Here is a 24,955-nt window from a genome sequence, read left to right as displayed (position 1 = left end):
ACTAGTCCATGAGGACCTTCTATCCTCTTGTCTCAATACACCTCTCTGTTTTATCTTATGCCACCTTCCTGGCCCCAAACCCACTTCAAAGTTTACTTCCCATTTTTTACCTAGAAAAATACCCCACTAAGCTGAACTACTTACTATCTCATAAAATATACTATCTTCTGACCTTTGTAGATGATCTATGTATAATATCCTCTCTAACTTCTTTAATTGTCAGAATCCTAACTATTCTGTAAGGTCCAGCTCATAAGACAAAACCTTCCTGGAAGACTTTTATGATCTATGCCAAACCAGGCAAATGATATTCAGGCTCATGCACATGTGTGTAAATACACTATCAATTATAATCTCTCTGTTCTTTAACCCCCAAACTATTTTTATTTGTATAATCCCCCACCACAACAACAATCAGCTACTATACTCTTATATTTATTTACAAATTTCTTTTTTTCATGGTCCTAAGTTACAAAGTTTTGGAGAACAAAGATTATACCTTAAACACTTTTTGTAGCCATTATGTAATGGCATAACTTGTTTAATTGGTTAAATAAATAAGTTACTTAGGAATAACCTGGTTAATTTAAATTTTGTCTTACATGTTTACTTTTTATAAATGGATTCCAAAATAGCTTTCTTCTCTGATTAAGGAGAAAGCAGAACTTTAATGAATACATTTATGAATACTCTCTGCATTATTTTAAGATAGCACTGTGTATTACTGTAGATGGTAGAGTATACAGTGATCTTCTTTCCAATGGATCAGAGTGCTTCACAAAGCTGTGACTGACATATCAATGTCACCAAGAGCCTGTGGCTTCAAACAAAATCAGCATTGTAAGCTGTGCAATGTCACTCTCAGGCACAAGTAGCTGCAGGGGTCTTGGTGGCTCTCTGGCTGGTGCTCAGAGTCTACCAGAGGGACACAAACCAAACTGATCAGGCTCTATGGAAGTACCCTCTCATGGACGTTGGTATTTCTTACCAAAACATCATTTCCTTTGACAAGAAACTGGACATTGAATGGGCCAGAGATGGCAAAAGCCTTTGCAATCTTTCGGGTAGCATCCTTCACCTAAAACAAAAGACCAATGACATGGTGATAAAGAGCATAGCTTAGATTAAAAACCAACAAACAAAAATGTGTAATACCTTAAATTTATATTGCTTAAATTTCTCATTATGGAGATTTATATCTATATTGATGATGATGATAATGATGATGATGATGGTAGTGGTAGTGATGGTGATGAGGATGATAGGGAACATTATTTGGCTTCTATTAACAAAATAATATGTACTATATAATCATAACAGGCTAGCAGTGGAAAAAGACAAATAGTATCACAGGATTATCTGCTTGTCAAAAGCCCTTATATCCTACAATTATATACCCTGATCTTACATACAGGGTTAAATGAAATCCTTTCTGTCTACTTGCTTCAGCACCAGAAACTGCAGTCCAAACTCTATATCAATCTAATGACCTACCTGCTGAGAGGTGCAGGCCCTGAAATTACATGGTACTGCAAAGAGACCAGGGAGATTTCCTTTATGTTGCTTTTCTGTTGCCCTAAACTCTATAAGGGTAGATATTATGGTCAGAAGGAAATGGTGTTTGCCTGCAGGGAGGCCCTGCATGTCTGCATGTCACATATAGGAATTTCTGAACCCAACCAGAGCCAGAAGGTCCCTATGCTAAGAGGGGGCACTAATTTCAAGAAGCAAGAGCACCTTGCTCATTACCATTACAGGAGTAGGTCAGCAACTTAATTGGGTATGAAAGGAAGTGGAGTCTGTGGCACAGTGACCTCTGAGAGATTTGGAAAAAATCTGAGTTTTTTAAGTCATTTATCCTGACATGAGACAGTGAAACATATTAGAATTTCAGGGACTTTTTTCCTTTTATACTGCTACTATTAAAACTCATCCTGCTACAACCACATTCTAGAACAAAGTAAAGCCTTCAGGATACAGCCCAATATACAATAGGCCTATGTGGATTCTGATGGCAGGATTGTTGGAAAAGCCAAGCCTGACTTAATGTACCTGAAGATGTATTGAGAGGCCCCCCTAGGTGAACACCAGCCATGCATACTGAGTGCTGAGGCAGAGTTTACTTTCTTGGGAAGTTCTTTAAAGAAGTGGCTCTCAAAGATGGGTCAAAAGAGACATATCAGGAATTGCTGATTGGAGATGAGGGTAAGGGTGAAAAATGAAAGCATAGGTTCCAGAAGTTTCCCAAGTCAGACTGCTGCACACCTGCTTTACCACTCCTATCAGCATCACTTCATATGCTGCTAATCTGTAAGTGGCTCTCAACCACTAAAGTCACCTGCAGCAGCCACTCTCTCAATGTGGTCCCCAGACCAGCAACAACAGCATCACTGGGGGATCTGGTGAAATTGCCAATTTAAGGGTCTCACTCAAAACTACATGATTACAAATGTCAGGGTAGAGTCCAGCAATCTGTATTTTATCAAGCTCCCTAGGTAGTTTGAATGCACACTATGGGCAGTGAAAGAAATTATCTTTAAAGTATTCAGCTAAGGACAAGGAAGTTCCCCTCATTATTAAATTTAAACTGAAGCATGTCTTACATTGCTACCTAATTTTTTTAAACTGAGCTTTTTTATTTTTTTTCATCTTTTGCTATTGCCCTTCTCTTTCATTTATAAATGATGACCTTTTCAACGGCTCCTTGGCTGATGGTTTGTGTGGGCAGCATCAGAGTTGCATCTCCAGAGTGGACACCTGCATCTTCAACGTGTTCAGAGATGGCATGGGAGATAACCTGGCCAAAAGAAGATTTTAGAAAGTGCTGTCAGACACCTGCTCCAAGGAAGCTGCTCCCTTACCCACCCCTTTGATCCTAACAGATGCCTCCTCGCCTGGAGCATTGAACTGTTCTCTTGCTAAGTTTTTGATGAAAACAGGAGAATGAGGTGCGCACACACACTGTCCAAGGCCCCTGCTCAGTGACAGTTGCCTCCAGAGGCAGCTGAGAGTGCCTGAGAGCTGCCTTCCTCTTACACTGATTAACATGGATATAAATAAACATAAAATTAAAACCTAAACCAACCCATCCTGACTTTTGAGAACAGGACAAGAAGCTACAGCATTGGAAAGGCACAGGGGATACCTTTTTCTTTTAGAACTAGCAAAGAAAAGAAGATAGGAGAGGTGAATAATCCAGCTAGAGGAATGGCATAACTTAGGTGGACTAGAAAGCATTTTAGATCTGATCAAGACATCTATAAATTGAAGTCTGAGAGAGAAGGAATGCAAGAGGAAAATATTCTTGTGTTCTTTTAGAAATATGGAAATGAAAGCAATGCAAGAATAAATAACCAAGTTCATCTAAGCAGTAAGTGACTGAGTTAGGATTTTGAACCCTATCTGTCATATTCTAAAGTCCATGGCCTCAATCACTTTCCTGGACGTTAATAATATGTGTGTATGGGGTGTGGGGGGGAGTAATGAAGCTGAAAGTGAGGCAGAATAATAGGGTGACTGTAAAAGACTCACATAAATTATATGGAAGATTTGCTTATCAGATTTATAAATGACTTAAATCAGAGTGATATGGAGTCTACATCTTTCTGTTGTCGCTTGTGAGCACTGTGACCTGGGCAAGGTGCCTTATCTACTTAGCTTTGGTTTCTGACAAGAAATAACAATCGTTTTTGTCTCACATAATATTTTTAAAGATAAAACAAATACATATACAATATCTGGCTTGATACTTGACACAGAGGAAGAGTTCATGTTGTGTGTGAGTGTGTGTGTGTGTGTGTGTGTGTGCACGCGTGTGTGTGCATACACATGATTGTATGGAAAATGGGAGGCAATCATCCCACTTGGGAATAATCATAATGTACCTGAACTTCTATGCCCCATTTTGAGTATGCTAGTTTAAAAACTGTGTGAATAACCTGGAGTATATATAAAACAGAGGGTACAAGAGATACAATAGTCAGCAGCTGAGAGAAGCTAGGTGCTGAATATCCTAGCATCCTGGAGCCAAATCGGATCACCAGAGCAGTACCAGCATAATAATGGAATAAATGCAAATGTCTCTAGGACAGTCTTATAGCCTCCACTTTCACAGATGTACAATCATATTCCTCTTGTTTACATCTGAACCTTCAAATATTTAAAATGTTGAAAGAGAAGAGATTAAATTTATGCTCTGAAATTCAGGAAGTCAGGAATGACAGAGAGTTCCCGTAACAAATAAATAAATAAATAAAAATAAACTTCCACAATATACTCTTGCAGTATTTCAGCATTTTTTGTGTTATATCGCCTAAGAGTTTAAAAGAAATCAGATGACTGCCTTCTGAAGACATTGTAAATATATATACATCTCCTGTCCTTAGGGAAGGGAAGCTGGAATAAATTATCTCTAATAGTGCTTCGAATAAAGATTCCATGCTTCTGTGGTAAATAGACATTAGATGTTTAAAAAGAAAAATAAGAAAACTGCTAATCGGGACAAAAAAAAAAAGAGAGAGAGAAACAAAACATTTGACATCTTCAGTAGTGTTTTGAAATATTTGCAAATCAGAAGATGAAGGCTTTTTATTTTTCCTTGATGACATGGACCTCTAAAACATAGCTTCCTATATTTCAAGATAAATCACAAATGCCTTGTTAACACAACTGGCAAGCTTAAGTGAAACATCCTTCATATTTTCATTTCTCCCTGAAGCATGTGTTGCTCTATTAGGGATACCAGATGTGATATAATAAAGTAATTTTATATTATTATCCTATACACCTTCCTCTGTTTTGTTTTGCCTTTATTAATTCAATAAAAAGGGGGGAGGGTGGGAAACCAAAGGAAAACCAGGGATTCAATTAGAAACTTCAGAAAGAAAAGTATTGGATGTTTTTATAATATTCATTGAGACATAAAAGGAAAACTGCAGACAAAAGAAAATGAGAGAGGAAGTCTATTCAAAAAGAATGATGAGAAGAGGATGATAATTAATTTTGAGTATCATCAAAGAAAAATTCTAAGAGTATGAAACAGGAAATACGATACCCATGACACATCAACTGGTTGTCAGTGAATTTCATTTTTTTTTTGACTGAGCAACTTCTCCACTGTTGTCAGCTCTGTTTTGTAGAAATTGTGAATTCTTATCTGTGAATGTTTCAAGACTGCTAAGGAAGAAAAAAATTGATGGGAAGGAAAGGGATAGGGGAGATGAGGATAAAGCACTCACCCTTCCGTCTTTGCCAACAGCATCCATTTCTACTTCCCGGGCCCCCTCAACAAATTTTGTCAGCACTACTGGGTGTTCCTGTCAACACAGAAAACACAGAAGAAAAGAACCTTAGCTGAAATTATGTTCATCATTGTCAAGTAAAATCCTATAGTTTGAGTAAATATGAAGAAACCTTGCAGAAAACATAAGGCTGCAAACACCACATAAACTCATTAGCCAGTCTGTTTTGTAAGAACAAGGTCATTCTCTGCTTATGATGAGACCAAGGGTCTTTCTGCAAACTGAACATGAGTTTCAAAATCTCAAATACTGACTTCTAGGCCAGTTAGAGGAAGCTAAGAAGGATACAAAATGTGGCTTCCTTCTCTATTACCAGAATCATGAAATTTTTTCTACTTTATCTATAATTATATATAACTATTGCTTCCAGTTCTTTGTCTCTTCCTACCCTCATTTTTTTCAACCACTACAACTTTCTAAAAGTTCCTTACATGAGAACTGTGAACAAACTAAGACTGAGAGTAACATTTACTTTTGTTTTTTATTGAGCCAAAGATGAAATCCTTTGCCAGATGTTGATGTGCCTTATCCAGCTTTCAACATTGCCAAAGGTAAAACCAAACATATTCTTCACTAATTTTAGCACATACTTCCTTTCCTGGCTGTTTCACATTGCCACTCATTTCCTCCCACACTCATTTCCTCCAGGACAGTGTTGACCATCATTTGCTTTTTCCAGACTAAATGAAGATATTGCCTGATAATCTCCCAAGTTTAGATGTCTCCTACTTCCTCAGTAGGACTCCTAAAGCTCAGGAAATAACATCAAAAACTAATATATGAAATAGCATCAAATTAAAAAGCTTCTGCACAGCAAAGGAAACACAAGCATGAGAGGAAAGCCTACAGAATGGGAGAAAATCATCGCCAGCCTCTCTGTGTCCCATTCTCCAGCAGCCTGGACCACATGTTGTGTTCTTACTAGACTCTGAATCTACCTGTCTCCAAGTCCGTCTTTCTCTTGTGTCTTCTACCTTTTCTCCTCAGCTTCGGCTTTTCATATCTCAACTTGTTCCTTGGGCCCTGGCTTAGATGTTCGCTCTTCCCTACAGCCTGCTCTGAACATCTTGTTTTCCTCTTGAACACAAACACCTTCTGGCCACCATCATGGAACACATCATCTTGTGTGTGCACTAAATTTAACATATTCTGTCTCCTTGAACACTTTAAACAGAAATGAATTTTGTGAAGAAGACATAATAAACAATGTTTCATGCCATCAATAAGCTTCTTCCTTCTTAAAATGTATTATTCAGTGAGGTAAATTTTAATACTGTCTTCTTTTCTGAAGATTATTGGACAGGCAAGTATTTATTAGCAAAGAGAGAGATTTTTTTTCCCTCTTGTTAAAACCCTGGATGTTTACTATAGAGGGCCTAATTGAGTTCCGTTGAGACAAATGAGGAGTTTTTTGTTGTTGTTTTATTTTCTATGCCATACGACAACATTAACTCCAAAAGAGAGAGAGAAAGAGACACACAGAGAGAAAAGGCAGAGGGAAGATGGTTTTTCAGCTGTTTTGTCAGTCAAATCCTCTAGCTAAGCCTGAGATGGAGATCCATGTTAAAGTGATTTACTGAAGGAGTTCGAAAGCAAGGTAGGGAAGCAGGAAAAGCTGGCATGTTTGTGGTCTCAGTGAACATGAGACTCAGCCTTACTCCACAGGAAGCTCTGCAGCATGAATTACACCACAGGGTTAAATCCCCTCCTGAATCCAAGTGTGTCATTATCTAGGGTTTTGATGGTGGACATGAGGTGAGGCATCTTGCCTTCTGGTTGATGAGGCTCCCACTTGAGAATAGTTTTCCAGTGAAGAGTGTAACTGGGAAGTATGGTCAGCTGTCACAGCAGTCGGGGGACAAGAGCTCCCACAGATAAGGGGATTGGTGGGAGCAGGCAATGACATGCACCATCCTGGACAACTGAATAGATTTTTGAAAGAGCCCTATGTTGAGAAATAAAATCTCCTAATAAATTTTAATCTAATAATACACATTGTTGCTAGGCACAATGGCAAACACCTGTAATCCCAGCAGTTTGGGAGGCTGAGACAGAAAGGTCTTGAGTTCAAAGTCAGCCTCAGCAAAAGCAAGGCTTTAAGCAACTCAGTGAGATCCTGTCTCTAAATAAAATACAAAATAGAAGTGGGGATGTGGCTCAGTGGTCCAGTATGAATAATAATAATAATAATAATAATACACATTGTTGGTCTTTTTAAAATACTTTCTTCCTTTGGTATCTAGAAACTACATTTTCATGTTTTTTTCTCAGGATCTGTCAGGGTTCTTGATTTTCCACTAAAATGTTGGCTTTCCTCTTAGCTATTCCCGTTTCTATAGTCCCTTCTTTAGTAATTGTTTCCATCCCCAAAGCTTCAATTGAAATGATAAGCTATTTATTTTAAAATCTATATTCATATCTCTATCTCTAGCTGTGACCTTGATCATCAATTCTAAATATATATAACCCTCTGCTTTTAAATCATCTCCACTTAGATTCCTCACAGGCAGCGCACATTCAAAAGGTCAAAAATTAAATACATGATTTCCTCCTCTAAAACTTTTTTTTTTCTCCAGTGTTCCCTATCTCAGTAAGTGACACTACTGTCCATCAATTGTCCAAGATAGAAATTCAGGAGTCATCCTTTATCCTCATTTACCCTCAACCTCCATCCACTCACTAATTTCCTTCAATGCACATCCTCAATATTTCTCTCTCTACCTTTACTGCCATTCTTCTGAGCTAAGTCATTGTCATGTCTACCCTGAGCTACAGCAACAGCCAACTAAACTCTCTGCATGAATTTGGTTTTGCTATATAATTCACTTTCTCTGCACTACAGCAGACTAATCAATATAATCACCACATATTTGGCGTCCTGACCATGTAACGAATGCTTTATCAGTTTTGAGAAATTCTATACTCTTTCTCATCTTCAGATCTTTACACATGCTGTTTTTTTCTTCCCAGTCACATGTACAATATAAAACTTGCACCCAATTAACTCTTAACCAACAATCAGACATAATTTTAAAATTCCTTTCTCAGGATCTGGACAGCAAGACTTTTACACTCTGCTTCTGAATCCTGTATTTTATCCATTACAATGCTCATTGATTACCATATTTAATTATAATTACTTGAAATTTTGATGTTCCTAGCAAAGGGAGCAGAGACCATATCTTTCAACGAGTATATCCCCTGATAATGGGAACAGCACTAACAAATAGCTTCTATTATATATTAAATGAATACATAAATAGAAATAATGATTGATAGGGACTGGTTTTACTCTACACATATTGAATTGAGGAACTCAGATTCTGCTGTGGTTTGATGGGGACACTTGAATCAGAAACTCTTCAATCAGGATATCTGTATTATAAGACTTTGGTTCTAACAATAAAACTGAGAAAAATATTTTTAAATAATCTAATAAGTAGAAGTCCTATGAGGTTCAATGTTTCAGGCAGAAAAGAGGAGAACCCTGCTGATCACATACATGAAATCAAATGGGTATAGTTACTGGTCTCTCAAAAGGGGAGAGCTGCAGGACCCCTGACAGGGATTAACATAGAAGGAACAGTTTGTGTCTCACTCCAGACAGCATTGACAAAAAGTGGGCATTAAAGAGATTCCCTTCACAGTTATCTGACTTTCACACCAATGTGAATTCTAAACCCACATGGTTTTCCTTCTTTATACTCTTAGCCTCTTCTCATTCTTCATCCTTACCCACTCTCTTCATGACCTAAACATCCATGGGGAGCAACTATCACAGAGAAGAGGAATCTGGCTTCCTGTGTGCAGGAACAATCCATGCCCTTTATTCCTCTTTGAAATGACTCTGATTTCACTTTTCAGCTTCCTCCAAATTCCACTTGCCTAACATGAAACTCTTCTGAGTTGTTCTTTTTTTTTTAAACCCCAAGTAGCTTTTGAAAGCTTTTAAAAGGAAAACATTACTTTCATCCTCCACAGTACAAGGTCTGCAGATCAATAACCCCACTGGGTAAATCTTAAATGGATCATGCCAAGGTAACACCAAGGGAGAAAGCAAAAACTGTGAGCAGTGAAGGAAGGTGGTGGAATCACAACAAAATTATAAACATTCTTATTAACCCACAAATAAAATGTGCCAAAATGAAAAAAAAAATTAAATAGGGGAGTGAGGGAACGTACTGTTTGTGTTGCATGGTTGACTTAGACAAAGTCCCCAGGTATAAGAATGAAAAATCAGAAATCCTTTTATTGGTTAGTGATGAGCTTGTTGAGTAAGCCTTGAGGTTAGGAATCCCAGGAATGACTATATCTGGGTCTAATTCATGAGAACAGGGTGTTTTCCAGCATCCAGTAAGGATGCTTACTTTTATAGATTCCTGAATTCTAAAACGAAGTCTGTTTTGAGGGAAATCATCATCCCATCAACAATGTGTGAAAAGATAAACAGCATGCAAAATAAGATGGCCATTAAAGGAAAGGACAAAGTCACCAGGAGGAAATTGGACACTACCTGAGAGACTCTAGTGGCCTCCTCCAGGAATCTTTTCATTTCATCTTCCGAGAATACCACATTCATGGCAGATCCACTGGGAAAGGAGGGAGTGAAAAGCAGTTAAGTTCTTTTGCCACTTTGGAAATAAGGCGTGCTAGACTTGATCAAAACAGCTCCAGACAATCTTCTGGTTCCAGTCTGGACTAAATAAGTCGACTGTCTAAATTAAGACTTTACTACATTGAATTATTAAGCAAAAGTGAAAAGTCACCAGAGTTGAGAATGGGTCCAAAGGGAACCCTGATGGCTCTAAAGGTTGCATTTCCCCAAGGTTCACTCTATCTGACTTATTAATGTTTGGCTGGTTCCAGGTCATTATTAAACCTTAGAAGGATTCAGCCTAGAGCCTAATTTCACTAATCCTGTTTCTTCAGTCAGATGATCCTAACTCACTAGCAAGCTGTCAAAGCAAACCACTCTACTCTCTCTATCACTAAAGAATCAATTTTTAGTAACATTTTCAAATATAATATACAGTACCTGGTAGAAACTTATTCATCTGTGTCCTTATTTCTAAATACTTAAGAAATAATGTTATCTGAGATCAATTTACACTGGACTTTTGACATTTTCAAAATGGGATGGGAGGAAAGAAGAAGCAATATGGAGCACTAAAGAATAAGGTGGATAAATCATTTCCCACTTCCTTTTTTTAAAAAAGTGGTATTCATTTACCTTTTCTACCCTGTTATAAATTTTTGCATAAAAAGCTTTAATTGCTTCATCTGCTTAAGACAGGAAGGCTAAGCAAATAATGCTGATAATCCAGAGTATATAAAACTGGAACAAAGACATAGATTGCAAAATGGGAAAGGAAATGCAATTGTCAACGCTGGTTAATTTTTTTAATTTTTCCCAATCCTTTCTTAAATGCTTGTTGTTTAAATTAATTCCCTCAAAGAACTAGTATTCTTAGACTCTGGTTTACACAAAATGACATTTCAATAAAAAGGAAAGTTTTCCACCTCATTTGAAATTTTTCATTATTTTAAAGGATCCCATCTCAAATTCCATTTGCACTTTCAAATTGTGCACAGCAAATTGTGTTTCTCTTATTATCCTCTGTTCAGTGAAGTGGCTCCTTACATGTGGTAACATCTGAAGAGAGGAAGTGATAATTCACAACTTCTCCTTTGATGATAGAATTTAGTTTCAAAGTTTAATATGAAAGATCCTAACTGCCCATGTTCCTCGCTGTTCTAATTCATCTATTTAAAAAAATCTGATCTCAAAAACTCAAAATTGCTAAACAAAACAATATCAAGAAGGTGCTGAAATAGTCAAAGAGAAGCTGTCATTTCTGGGTATCAGAAAATAGATGCTTGCAAGAGACCTTCTAATTTTTGTTTGAATTGTCCTGTTTTCTTATTTGACACTCCCCTCCCCTCACTCAGTTTGGCGAGGAGATGCCTGAAGCTATGCTTCTAGGTATAGGACTGAGGTCTCTCCCTGAAGGAAAATTGGTAAACTGAAGGAACACATGTTGGTCCTCAAGCTGGCTGTGATGGTTTCGAGATTGTGGATGGATTCACAAATTACAACACATCAAAGTCTAGTGCTATCAGCATACAGCATGCATTTCTGTATCTCCCAATGTTTAAATCTGTTTCTGAAAACAATACATTACCTCAATACATAGGAAGGTCTCAACAAGCAGGGGTAGCCCACAGATTTTGCAAATTCCAGTGCTTCATTCTAATTAATAGGAACAACAACAAAAATGTGTGAGTAGCTAAAATATGCAATCAAAATGCAGACTTGTATCTTAGATCAAGGGATAACCTAACTCTTTTTATTCTTTCTCTCAAAAGACTCCATTAAAATGTAAATTGAGCATTGAAATACATAAAATTCCTAGTTTCTAATTCTAAATATCAAATCTAGTTCAAAAATAGTTTGAACTTCTTTTCATTGTCTGAATCTTAATGAGAATACTGCTATCTATTTATAATCAGCATTTAGAGTGCAATCATGGAAATACAGCAACTTTACAGTAAATTCACTACGCATAATGTGCATCCTGTCTGCCCTCTCCTTAGTATCTTCAGTAGTTAACATTCAGGTTACAACTCTCCACAAAAGAACCTTAAAAGGAGATACTTGCTTCTCTCCTTACCAAAGTATTAACAGCTTTCCACGGTGCCTGGGCCACATTCAGTTCATCCAAGACGGCTGAGAAGATGGAGCGATCCTCAGCCCTGTCGATCTGCAGAGGGCTTGTGCCCATGATCTTCACACCATTCTTGTACAGAGGGACTGCAAGGTTGTTTGGAATCTGGCCTCCAACAGATATGATGCAGCCACTACATGCCTGGAAAAGACATTCACACCATCAGCTGCGGCAGTAGTTTCATCAGGAATGGACAGCTGTGCTCATAGTGCCACCATTTCCTTACTGACCATCTTCAACCTAAATTTTATGTTTCCATCCCTCTTATGAAGGGATGATATTAAATTATGTCATAAAGAGATAAATGAACTTAGTTTTTACTTTTCAGGCTATCACATCCTAAAATCTATGCAAGATTTCCACAAAGTTCACATGGTATATATCACTGGCAACATTTGCACCTGTGACGTCTGGAAAAGAAAAACAAGTTGATGAATTTGCACTCTATACTACAATTATTTTCTGGACTACTCACATAATTTCCTAAATGGATACCAATTTCTTCTTCCAACGTGCCTCTCCTGCAACCCCTTCATCCAACCCTTTACATTCAAATTAAACCCTCTACAAAACTGCTTTGCCAAGTTAGTCCTATACGCAGAGTTCTCCAGAAGTTCCCATTGCCTAGAGAATAAAGTACAAATTCATTACCTCAGGTCATTTAAACCTTCCACTCTTGGCTATCACCACCCTTCTCAGCCCCAGAGACTCCACTACTCATTCCCCCCAAGAACGTATATTCTCACTAGCAAACTCTCTGTTCCACCAAAACTTCTTTGACTGTTACTCCTTTCTCTTATAGTTATCTAGCCTCTAACCACCTCGTGTTCCACCTCCATTTCCTCTCCTCTCCTGCCACCTTAGCATCTATCCCCACTACCCAGTAGCTGCTTTTAGTTCCTATTTCCTTCCTACTTGCTTCATAACCAGTGCCTGAATCATTGCCCTTCATTCAGATGTTAGATTAGTTTAAATTTTCCTTACTTAAAACCAAATCTCCTATTACCAGTCTAAAGTTAAGGATTAAAAGATTGAAGATTAAAAAATATTAGCCCACCAAATCTCAAAGTCTCTTAAGATTTTTTTTTTAATATTTATTTTTTAGTTCTCGGCAGACACAACATCTTTGTTGGTATGTGGTGCTGAGGATCGAACCCAGGCCGCATGCATGCCAGGCGAGCGCGCTACCGCTTGAGCCACATCCCCAGCCCAAGTCTCTTAAGATTGATGTTGGAATAATAAACATGAGCCAGTGTGTGATAGTGGGGATTGGATTTGTAGATACAAGACTCTTCCCATCTTGGTTCCCTCTGTTTACTACCATGTTCAACCTAAGGTTCAGTCCTTGTATATAAAATTAGGGTTAGAATACCTTCAGACTTCTTGTGCATAAAATTGGAATCAGATACCTTCCTGCTTCACAAGACTGCTATGTGGATGAAATAGGATAATAAACATTAAAAATCCTTTGTACACTTTACATTTATGAATAAATAAAATATAATTATTAATATTTAAACTATCTGACAGTCCATGGATCTTGGCATAATTTATGTTTGCCATAATGACCTGCTATTAAATATTAGTAGAATTACTGAAGTGATAGATATGTGCCAAATACATCTTATTATTTGAAATTGTTCTGAAACACTCTTTTAAGGGATAAAGCTGATTTCTCTCTGATGAGAGCAATTACAGTACTGCCTAAACAAACACCCTGCAAGTGAATGCTTTAAGGCATTGTAAATAGTACTGAAAATAATAATCCAACGTTCTGCGTATTTATAAGTGTACTTAAGATACTTTTATCATCATTTTAAAATATGTTCAACATACATTCTTGCAAAATCTTTAAAAAGAATTATTCACTTTACTATAATAATCTTTTTTTCTTATTATCATCCTTGGTTTATTAGCAGTGTTGTTAAGATTTTGAGGCTTGAAAACAAATTCTTCAAGTTTTTTATGTGAGACATTTCAAATAACTTTTAAAAATAAGAAAAAAGTAGCAAAAACTGTAGTTACTTGGTCTAAATGGGAGCTTAAAGTTGAATGAAAAGGCCTTCATTAATAAATACATGGATATTTTTTCAAAGTGGAATTATTACACTGATTTATATTTTCTAAACATCAACTTTCAAAATAAGAATAGGCTAATAGCTGATACTTTTTGTATTCTGGTCAATATGTTTTGACCTTCATGATGACCTTCTAAGATGACTTTTATTATCCCCATTTACATCCAAAAAAAAAACTGAGACTCAATCAGTTGAAATGATTCATTCATATCTCTTCCCCAGCAGTAGAGAGAGGGTGTGTGAATTCAATTCTGTAGACTGAACAACAGGTATGCTCAAGTAAATGACCAAATATTCCAATCTTAGGCTAACTCTACTTGGCTGGCTATTTTCAGAAATGTTTAATATTAGAGGATAAGAGAAAAGCTATTGCTAAAGCATTGTTTTAGAAAAGTGATACAAAGAAAATCTTCCAGTGCACAACCAAATCCTCATAGTTGACCTCCAGATATATATAACATCATTGGGACAATAAATCATGTCCACAGAAATGTTATAGAGTAACAGTGTGAAGACGTAGTGCAGGTTTTGCCCACACAGCAAAAGGAGTTCAGTATGAAAACATGCTTATTAGATGAAGTCAAGGTAGGGCAGTTTCATAGATCTAATCTTAAATTGTCCCTAACTCTAAGAACAGGGCTTGTATGGACATTAGGACAAGAACCTGGTATCCCACACAGGTAAATCATCATCATTTTGATAACTTGTGTCTAAATAGTTGTAAATAATTTACTAAAATAAAATATTCTAAAATTTAGATATTATTCCACAAATTTCTAAAATATTTAGACTTAAAATGATACATTAGGCTCCCAAAACTCTTATCTAAATTTGTTCTGTGTTTTTTGTTTGTTTGTTTGTTTTCTGTGGGGGTTTGTTTGGTTGGGTGGCAATGGTGGTCCTTGGGATTAAACCCAGAGCATCAAGCATGCTAGGCAAATGCTGTACCACTGAGCTACATCCTCCATCTGTGTATTTTTTTTGCTCATCTTTGATTTCTGTTCTATTAAATCTGATACCACCAAGAAAAGTAACACAAGAGTATTTCTGAAACAATATTCAAGCTGAAATCACACCAGAAATTTATTTTAAGCACTAAAGAATTAAAAGAAAATATCTTAAATTTATTTGACATCATTTTAATTGTTCCTAGCCACTAATCACTTTGGTCAGTCCTAATTAGATGCAGTATTTTAGGCACGATGCAATATGAGAAAATTTATCTTACTAATAGAAATAGCATTTGCCTCATTAAAAATGGCCCTGATTTTTAAAATTTCATGGATGATCTCCAATTTACAAAATTCCATTATTTATACATTTGCCAATGAGGAAGGATTGTGGTTCATATTTTAGTAATTTTAATTTTCTCTTCTTCTTTTGTTTTCCCTTATTACAGTGCTGGGGATTAAAATCAGGGGTTCATGCATGTTAGGCAAGCACTCTGCCACTGAGATACATCTCAATCATTTATATTTTAGTAACATGTTGTTTTACATTGTAGGCAGAACTTTAGGCTTATATTTAATTACAATTAAACCAAAAGCTAGAAATGAATCCCAATTCTATTTAGAGTCATACATTCCCTAATGAGTTTTGCCTACCACTAATTAATATCTGCAATTACTTAATTCAGTTAACTCCTGTGCCATTGTCTATAGGTATATATATAGAGAGAAAATATGGCAAAGAAACCGTTAAACAGGGTCCATGTTTATAGTCAAGCAAAGCAAGCATTATACAAGCAAGAAAAAAATTATTTAAACTAGACTCTAAACAAACAGGGACATCAAAAGGTGTCAGATATATTATCTGATGAGGTTTTCTTTGTTGTTACTCTTTGTTGGTTAGATGGGGTCTTGCTATGTTGCCCAGTGCCCAATCTGGTCTTAAACTGGACTCAAGCAATCCTCCTGCCTCAGCCTCCCAAGTAGTTGAGACTACACACGCACCACCGTACCTGGTTCAAATCTATCTTTTAATGAACAATTGCAAAAGAGACTGAGAAACGAGGCTTGAATATAGACCAATATTATGGTTGTTGGTGAACACAAGTTTTTAACTCATGAGTATTCAAAGGAATAAAGGTGGGGGGGAATATGAATTTAGGATCAGATCTATATGGTTCCTTTTTTGTGGCCTATAAAGATTATTGAATAATTTATCCCTAGCAAATAGATCTACTAAAAGAAAAGCACCATGTAGCAACTTTATAAACAATGTAACAATTTCAAGCTATTGACCTCAACATACTCTGAGAACACCTTTATCCTTTGTAAGAAATATCCTAACCTAAACTGTAAACCAGGCAAAACTCATCTTGCAAAGCATCACAGATGGTTTACACCAACTTCTTGCTTCCTTGACTCTACTCCACATACCAAACAAGCAAACAAACAAAAAATCAAATTTAAATCTCTTCTCAGAAAGCAGAACCTATAAACATAATCACAAGGAATAAATGACTGTACTTAAGGGGTCACTCTATAAAGCAAATGAATGATCCTATGGTCAAAGTGAGTGGCAGTAAGTGGAATTATAACATTTTACATGAAAAATTAAGAATAAACAGGAGGATACCTCAGCACCTTCTTGCTCTACCTGCTATGAAAGCCTCTTCCACAACAGCCTGCTTCACCTCTGTGGCATGTTATTACTGACTTTCCCTTAATGCCTTATCCATGGTTTTTTCCTTGATACCATGCAAATGGCCTTGGTCCAAAACTAGACTGAGACTCAGACCAGGAGACCCATTGTACCCATGGAGCTATGCATCCTCGGGAAAGTAGATTGCCCAAGTGACTTAGATGTGTGCTTCTTCCTTGATCAGAGACAGCGGAGCAGCACTACAGAGCCTTTGATGAAGAAGTCCACACCTGCCTCATAAAAGGAAGTGCACACACTTATTACATGTGTGTATGATAAGGTGTGTACTGTGTGATTTATAACATTTCTTATGAGATAGTCTGAAGAATACATTAGTGGGATAATGTTCTTCCATTCCAACATAACATTGCAAATTACCTCATAATATATAGGAATATTACTTTAAATGCCAATTAGCTTCAAAGAAAGGGCAGTTTATTTCTTTCTATAGCACTGACTTTGGTTATTCTAGAAGAATCTCATTAATAGTTATATGTAACTGTATCCAAAAGCAATTGTAGAACTTTTTCATCTTTTCTTAGATGATTTCACAAGGAAATCACAAATCTGTTCCTATTGCCTGTGATGCTTTTTCATATTTTTGAAACAAATATTTGGTTTTTCACATATTTATATCATTAAACCCAGTTTTATTGTTAATATCTTAAAGATAGGGGCTTGATTTTATAGCTGTCCATCTTGCTGAACCAGGTCTATATAAGGTACTCAAGACATGTTTGCAGACTGTATTTGTTTTGATGCCCACATATGTTTCTGAAATGAATATTAAGGAGCAACAAGAAAAACATTATCAGAAAGGGGACTAAAAACAGCCGATATTCTGCATAAAGGAAAGTTGGGCCTAAACACAATTATGATTGTATATGTATCATAATTCGGTTTCTCCTTATAATAATAAAATCATCACATTGCTATACCATGTTATCTGCACAGTGCCTGAAAGTAGCATGTTTTACATGCATAGGATGCATTAATAAAAAGAGAGAGGGAAAGAAAGAGAGACAGACAGACAGAGACAGAGAACAGAGAATTCAAATTGCACAAGTCAATTAGTTTTCAAATCAAAACTAGAATTTAAGCATTGTGACTCAATTTAGTACTTTTTTTTCTCTAAATGACCATATTTTATACATAAGGATGATTCTCTGTGGTAAGGAATTAACAATAATAACTCAAGACATGATTATTGAACATCATTTTGGAATTTTCCAGTTGCTTTTTTTTTTTAATTGTATGACAACTATTTGTTCTACAGACGCAGAGTAACCTGCAATCATGTGAATCCACAGTGAAAACACACTCAATAAGATTGGCATGGAAATGGAAAAGCAACTCTAAGAAAAGGCCTTAAAGGAAGCAAAATCATTCAGAATGGACTCATTGATCTTAAACTGAAGACTAACAACTTTATCTGATGGAACAGGCATTAACTGGTCCTTGGTAAACAACTTATGTCTCTCCTCCGGGAACTGTTCCTCATCAAAACACATCCCATGAACTAGAAAGAAACTGTTTATAGTTTGTCTAGATGACCAATTAAAACATTCTGCAAAATATTTATGAAAGGCCACCTTGATAGCTAATATGTGGCTGGTACATGTTACCAAGTAAAGTTTTCAATACAGCCAGAATGCTTAGAAAGAAAGAGAATTTTACATGAAAATAACCACTTAATGCCAAGGCCTCAAGAATATAAGGCTGGACTGATTTTCTTTTAGAGTTTCACTACAAAATTAGGCAACAGAAGACACTGGCAGAAATTTCTCCTAGGGGAAATACAATATAAATCTAGAGACGTGAATACAGATATACATAAAATGCATTATATATATATAACTTTTTTTTTACCTCCTGATGGTAGATGTCTAGGATTCTCTCCAAAGACAACTCTTCAAAGTACAGTTTGTCACACTCATCGAAGTCAGTGCTCACAGTCTCTGGATTGCAATTCACCACCACTGTCTTCTTGCCAAGCTGACGCAGTGTTCGGATACTGGAGACAGCACACCAATCAAATTCCACGCTGCTGCCTGCAGAGGCAACAAAATGGGCAAAAGGGGGAGAGAAGCATGAAGTTGCAGCACAAAGAGAAGCAGAAAAATATATCACCAGTCAGTCCATGCTAAGGTAGCCAATGCCTTTCAATTTTTAAAACTGCAAAATATAAATTTCAGACCTCTGAGGTACACTATATTCGCAGTAGGAAAACCAAGCACTAATTAAACAATCATGAAAATTTTGGCTTGTTTTATATCCAGAATTCTACAATTGATGATCTCCATATTTGAGGAGCTCGATGTTAATAGGAGATAGTTTCAATGGTAAAAATAACCCTCATGTTCTGAAAAGAAATGTAAAATGAACACAATCCCCTCAATACACAAAAAGAGTAAAGCCAATGATCAGAATACTTGTACATTTGCTTCAGTTTTTCCACTTAATCCACTATTTGAGGGCTAAACCAAATAATCCCTAAGTACCTTGCTGATCTGACATATCTTGATTGATTAGAAAGTCCTGTCCTTTCTGAGCATATCCTTTTAAGCCTGGCAAGGCCACCCCATGCAGAGTGAGTGACCTTCTGTGAAGCAATCTGAAATATAATAATGGTCTAACAGCCTCAAATATCACCTCTGCTGGGATGCCATAGAACTGAAAGTCCTAGTACTTGTCCTAATTCTTTGTATTAATACATTGTCTCCTAAAAAGTCTTGTCAAACTATAGTGTTCCAATACAGTAATACATTAATTCTCACTATAGAGCAAGTATGTACTTGATTATCAGCTTAGCTAGTCTTGCTAGACACTAAGGTTAATGCAGAATTGTTGAATAAATTAGGTTAAATTTTAAAACAAGAAAAAAAGGTCCAGAGAGGTGAAAAGTTTAGGCCATTTACCTATAAGATAACTGCTATGGGCTGAATGAATCAAAATTCAGATTTGTGTGTCAGAAAGTTAATTCCTAATGCAACAGTGTTGGGAAAGTGAAACCTTTTGAGATGTGTTTAGGTGGAGACCTCATGAATAGATTAATGCCATTATAAAAGGCCTCAAGAGAGAGTTTGTCCTTCATGTTCTTTTTGCTTTTGCCATTGAGGACAGCATTTTTTCCCAAAGGACACAGGTATTTAGGATGTGATCATGGAAGCAGAGATCTAATCCTCACCAAATAACTGAAGGGGCTGATTCCTTGATCTTGAACTTTCTACCCTCCAGAATTGTGAGAAATAAATTTCTGTTCTTTATAAATTACTCAGTCTCGGGTATTTTGTTGTAGCAGCAGAAATGGAACTAAGACAATAATAGAGTGATTAAAAAAAAAAAAAACGGTTTTGGCCTATGTCAGATTTGGCCAAAGATTGGTAAACTAGAATACCCTGAAGCATTAATTAATTATAAAAACTCAAACTGTACTTAAAGAAATAGTAAGACTACATGTATTTAAATTGTGTATTTTATCATTTCCATATCAGAATGCCTTTCAGGGACTAAATATGAAATGCAGTTGTTGGTTAACATCCTGCCCACATAATATACACCTTGTGTAATAGATTTGGAGTGGTTATTAAACATCTAATTGACTAGAGAGGAAATGTCACCATCTCTGGTGAGTTTGTTTTAATTGGATTTTATAAATCTCTACCTGCCAATGAGACAAACTCTGCATTTGATGTATGCATCAAACGTTAACTCAGAGACTGTATAAGTAATGTAATTTCTAGCTGATGTATAAGTCTTTGAGGAAAATTTAGATCTTTATGAAAAACTGTTAGAAGAGAAAAAGCCAAGTCTAATTCACTCCCCAAATCCAAAGCGGATGTCAATTCAGTTGAAGAGAATGAAAATGATTCAGTAACATGGTAAAATGAAAGGAGATGGAATTTCTAGTTTAAAATCTGTGTTTGAATTCCACTTCTACCACTAAGTAGCTATATAAGTTTGGGTTTTATTTCTCTGAACCTCAATTTCCTAATTTTCAAAACATTTACTCTAACAGCATTTACTGTACACAGTTCTTAGAACAATGGAATTAACATTAATGAGCACTATATAAGTTGTGAAGTTGTATATACATATGTCATCACTTTACCAATGTGATATGGACCACAGCCCAGCACCATCATTCCATGTTCATCAAAATTGATATCATGCTCCTGAGGATGGAAAACAACAGAAAATATAGAAGTTATTATGTTATTCTTCCATTTAATTCAACTATTTGTCCTGTCTTTTAAATGTGTCTTTCTCATTCTTTCTTTTGTTCACATGAAACCTCTATTAGTCTCTGGGAACCCAAAGTATGGTGTTCTCCAAGTTACTTTTTCATTTAAAAAAAATAGTTGTAGCTAAATATTTGTAAGTGTAAGTCATGAGAACCCAGCATAATGGTATGCTTGTGTGACCATTGTCTTTATCATATTTTCACTGTCTTGATTTCATTATCATAAGAGAGTTCTTAACAGACTATATATCATTGCATATACCTCTGTGAGGCCCTTTTTATTGCCAAGATAAGTAAATAATCAAAGAAGGAAAAAACTATGTATTCCCAATAGTAGACCAGCTACTAAAATTAGAGCTCTCTGCATATGGCAGTTAGGCAGTTCTTACCTGACCATTGTAGGTAACATACAGGTAGTTTGTTACTGATGGGTATTCTGCAGCCAGTGTATCAATCTGAAAGAGAAAAGTAATTTATTAGTTGATTGATTAACATGAATTTTACTCCCTATCTCCATTATAACCTTTTTCACAACTGTGGTTTTATTTTTTTGTATGCTGCATTCATATTTACTTAATGCCTAATGTTGTCAAATATAAAGGCAAGAAAAGCTATGTATAATGTAATTGCTTTCTAATTCTGAATTAAGAGAGAGAAAAAAAATGATGTGATCTAGTTATCACTTGAGCAATTAACAGTCATATACACCCAGGGGATTGCTGGGTCACTATAGTAGTTCCCATGAGCACAACAAAATGATCATGTAGTTCACTGGTTACCAGGAAGATTTAACCTGTCAGCTATTTAAAGCAACTGTCTATGAAATCTAAAATCAGAGAAAATGGTCTATATGTAGGGATGCATTTGGTTGCAAATTAATGTGTAGGATTTACATTACCAATGGCACCAAGACATGGACTGACACAAATACTATAAAGCATACACGAGGGATGAGAGACAAGGATCTCATTGAACATATTTGGAAAAAGTAAATCAATTCCACTCTCAAGGGCTCAGCTTAGTGAGCAAGAATTTGAGGCCAACAGGGCAAGCTGGCATAAAGCAGGTGAGAAGGAAGAAAGATAACAATTGCTGAGTGGAAAATATTTAGTATCAAGCTTGAGACCTAAGAGTATACATGTGCCCCCTGAGCACACAGAGAAAAGTCAATAATTTTAAAGGGCAAAAACTCACTGGTGGTACTTTAAGTGAACACATTCCTTCCATTAAAAGCCAAAAAGGCACAACTATGACTGTTCATGTATGACTGTCATGAATACTAGAGGAACTCATTACACCCAGCCCTATCATGATGCATACTGAATGAACCATAGCAACGGGGCACCTGAAGTATCATCTTGTAAAATATTTTTGAGCCCAGCCTGGGCAACTTATCAAGACCTTACCTCCAAATTAAATTCCAAAAGAGCTGGGGTGTAGATTGATGGAAGACTCTTGCCTAGCATGTGCAAGACCCTGGGTTCAACCCCCAGTACCACCAAAAAAAAAAAAAAGGTGCCAAAGGAAATAACTATCTTTTCAAAAGGGTCAGCCAGCATGCTAAGGTATTTCAAATCCTAATATTACACTAAGAATTTTTCTTATGACATATATATTTGAACATAGGTCAAAAAGCAAAGGAAATGTCACTTCTTTTTTATAAATTTATTTAGGTTATAAAAATTAGGTATCCATTCTTTTCTTTACATCTCACTGTTTTCCCTTTTAAGCATAAAATAAAAGTTGAATAAAATTGATGACATCATGAGCATCAATTGGACAAGTAGGATCATTTTTCAAACCCTTCTTTCTTATTGACAATGACTTTTTGAGTGGTGCCTACATTTCACCATGGAAATCCTGGGAAAAAAAGAAACTCCCTTACCTGTTTAACCCAAGGGTGGATATTTTTCTTTAATCTCAGCTCCCTTGTCTGAGTCTCAGTCAGTCCTAGACATTTTGAAATCTGCTTGTCCGAGAAGCCAATCTCCTTTGCCTTTCTCAGGGTTTCTTCTGTAATGGATTCACTGGGGTTGAATGTGAACGATTCAAGGTTAGACCAAACACACAAAAAAACAGTAAATGGTTTAATTCCAAAAGCAACAAAGACTCCTTATTTTCTACCTTCAAACATAGTTCACTCATCTTGTGTTTAAAAAATATACAAATTACCCACTAAGTCGCCCAGTCTCTGTATTCTTTTGCATTGGCAATGATGACCTCTCTGTGCTCTTCCACTTTCATAGCCTATGTGCCCTCTTTTCTGCTTATTTCCTTAAAAAAATAGGTCCTGTATTTACTTTTCATATGAATTTTCTTGTTCAGTAATAGAGACCTCTCTGTCTAAATCCAGAGCCCTTTCTCAATTTTCATTTTCCTCAACCTGTCACCATAGAACCCTTTTGAAGCTTCATTCCTTAAAGAGACACTTTCTCTGGCCTCTGTTAAGTTGCTTCCAGCCTACTTTATTGCTCACAACTATTTGCTGTTTGGGGTTTGGGGGTTTTTGTTTCTTGCTTTTCTGATTTTCCCCAAGCCTCTACCCTCTGTAATCTACTTCTCTCCCCCTATACAGTCAGCCACTATCGTGGCTTGAGTTCAGAGCTGGGTGATGACTCTCAAATCTGTGGCCTCTTCTCCAGTGACTGACTTGTGCTCTAGGTCATCATGCATGTGAACTTGAGGAATCATCTTTACCCATGTCCCTGTCTTGCTTCAGACTGAACCGCCTCTCTATAAACTGCCTCTACTTATTAATATCACACACCTTTCTATTTGAGAAAGTAGTTTGTGGCTTTATAATTATTTTCCTTTCAAGCTAGATTGTCTTCATGTTTTTCTTATGTTCATTTATATCATGTAGAGTTTGAGTTGCTTCTCTTGGGCTGTAAAGCCTTTGACATACTTTTTATCCACCCAACTTCTTCCCAACCCTCAGCTACTCCACAAAGGTCAAATAAAACCAGGTCTCATCCACAAAGTTTCTCAGCTTCCTCTCACCCAATGAGCTCCTTGAGCTTTTCCTGCCTTTTTTGCTTGAAGCTATGAACACAATCAGAACTATATGGTTTGGCATATCAGCATTACCTAGTATTTATATTATTTCTTAACATTTATTGATCCATCAAATATTCCCTACTAGATTAAAATTCCAAGAGGGCAAAGTATATATTTGATTTATTTTCCAGGTTATTCCCCAAGTCTGGCACATTATCTAGCCCACAGACAACAATCAATAAATATTTATTAAATGAACAAAAGAAATTAAAACTATTTTTTTCATTTTACAGAAAAAAACGTACATGTAAATTTGAAATCAACTTGTAAACAGATTTCAAAATATGCAGAAAAATAATTTGTAAGGTGCTAAGCTACAGAAGAATAAAATACTGCTATAAAACATCTGTAGTCAAATACCTGTGGTTCACCAATTTCAAGCAATAGTCAATACAATAAAATGTAATTATAATAATTCAATAGTTGATACAATGAAACTAAAATATAATAGTTTGTTATAAGAAGACCTAACTTATACTAAACAAAACGTTTTTGTGGAATCTATTAATAGAATATTACTGAACTAAGTCTCTTGCATATTTCTCATTCCAAACTTTCATCTTCTTTATTTAATTAATTCATATTCTGAGTTTGGAGGGCAATCAAGCTGCTGTATGTAATGGCTATTTCCTGCCTTTCTTGCATCAGTATTAGTTTGGATTTTTGCAGCTCCAGCTCTTCCTAGTCAATTTGCTTGTTCTATTACATAATTCCCTTCTGTCTCAAATCAATGCATTATTTCTCCAAATGCATTTAATTTGTTCTTTTTATTCCTACTTCGAGTGTTCACCTTCTCAAGTTTTTGATAAGTGTTCCCCGAGAGAAACACATTTTTCTGTCAAGTTCTTGAATACAACCTGATATTATAATTAGTTGATTATAACATGTACCATACCCTGGGCTATA

The 24,955-nt window shown here is 36.2% G+C and overlaps 1 protein-coding gene across 1 annotated transcript in view; it reads right to left on the bottom strand.

Annotated features, from left to right (window-relative positions):
- The window catches only part of CPS1 (carbamoyl-phosphate synthase 1), a gene marked incomplete at its 5' end in the record, with an annotated part of 115,041 nt that overhangs the window by 18,245 nt on the left and 71,841 nt on the right, over positions 1-24,955 (bottom strand). Inside the window, 10 exons of the mRNA XM_081260634.1 lie at positions 989-1,078; positions 2,690-2,797; positions 5,238-5,315; positions 9,814-9,889; positions 11,483-11,550; positions 11,972-12,166; positions 18,619-18,800; positions 20,861-20,924; positions 21,382-21,447; positions 22,878-23,019. Of these exons, the coding sequence (XP_081116760.1) occupies positions 989-1,078; positions 2,690-2,797; positions 5,238-5,315; positions 9,814-9,889; positions 11,483-11,550; positions 11,972-12,166; positions 18,619-18,800; positions 20,861-20,924; positions 21,382-21,447; positions 22,878-23,019 (1,069 nt within the window). The remainder of the gene's footprint in view (positions 1-988; positions 1,079-2,689; positions 2,798-5,237; positions 5,316-9,813; positions 9,890-11,482; positions 11,551-11,971; positions 12,167-18,618; positions 18,801-20,860; positions 20,925-21,381; positions 21,448-22,877; positions 23,020-24,955) is intronic.

Source organism: Spermophilus citellus (assembly GCF_964194105.1).
Source record: "Spermophilus citellus genome assembly, chromosome: 11".
Classification (NCBI taxonomy): domain Eukaryota; kingdom Metazoa; phylum Chordata; class Mammalia; order Rodentia; family Sciuridae; genus Spermophilus; species Spermophilus citellus.
The sequence above is the reverse complement of the archived record's forward strand: the minus strand, read 5'-3'. Positions and strand labels throughout refer to the sequence as shown.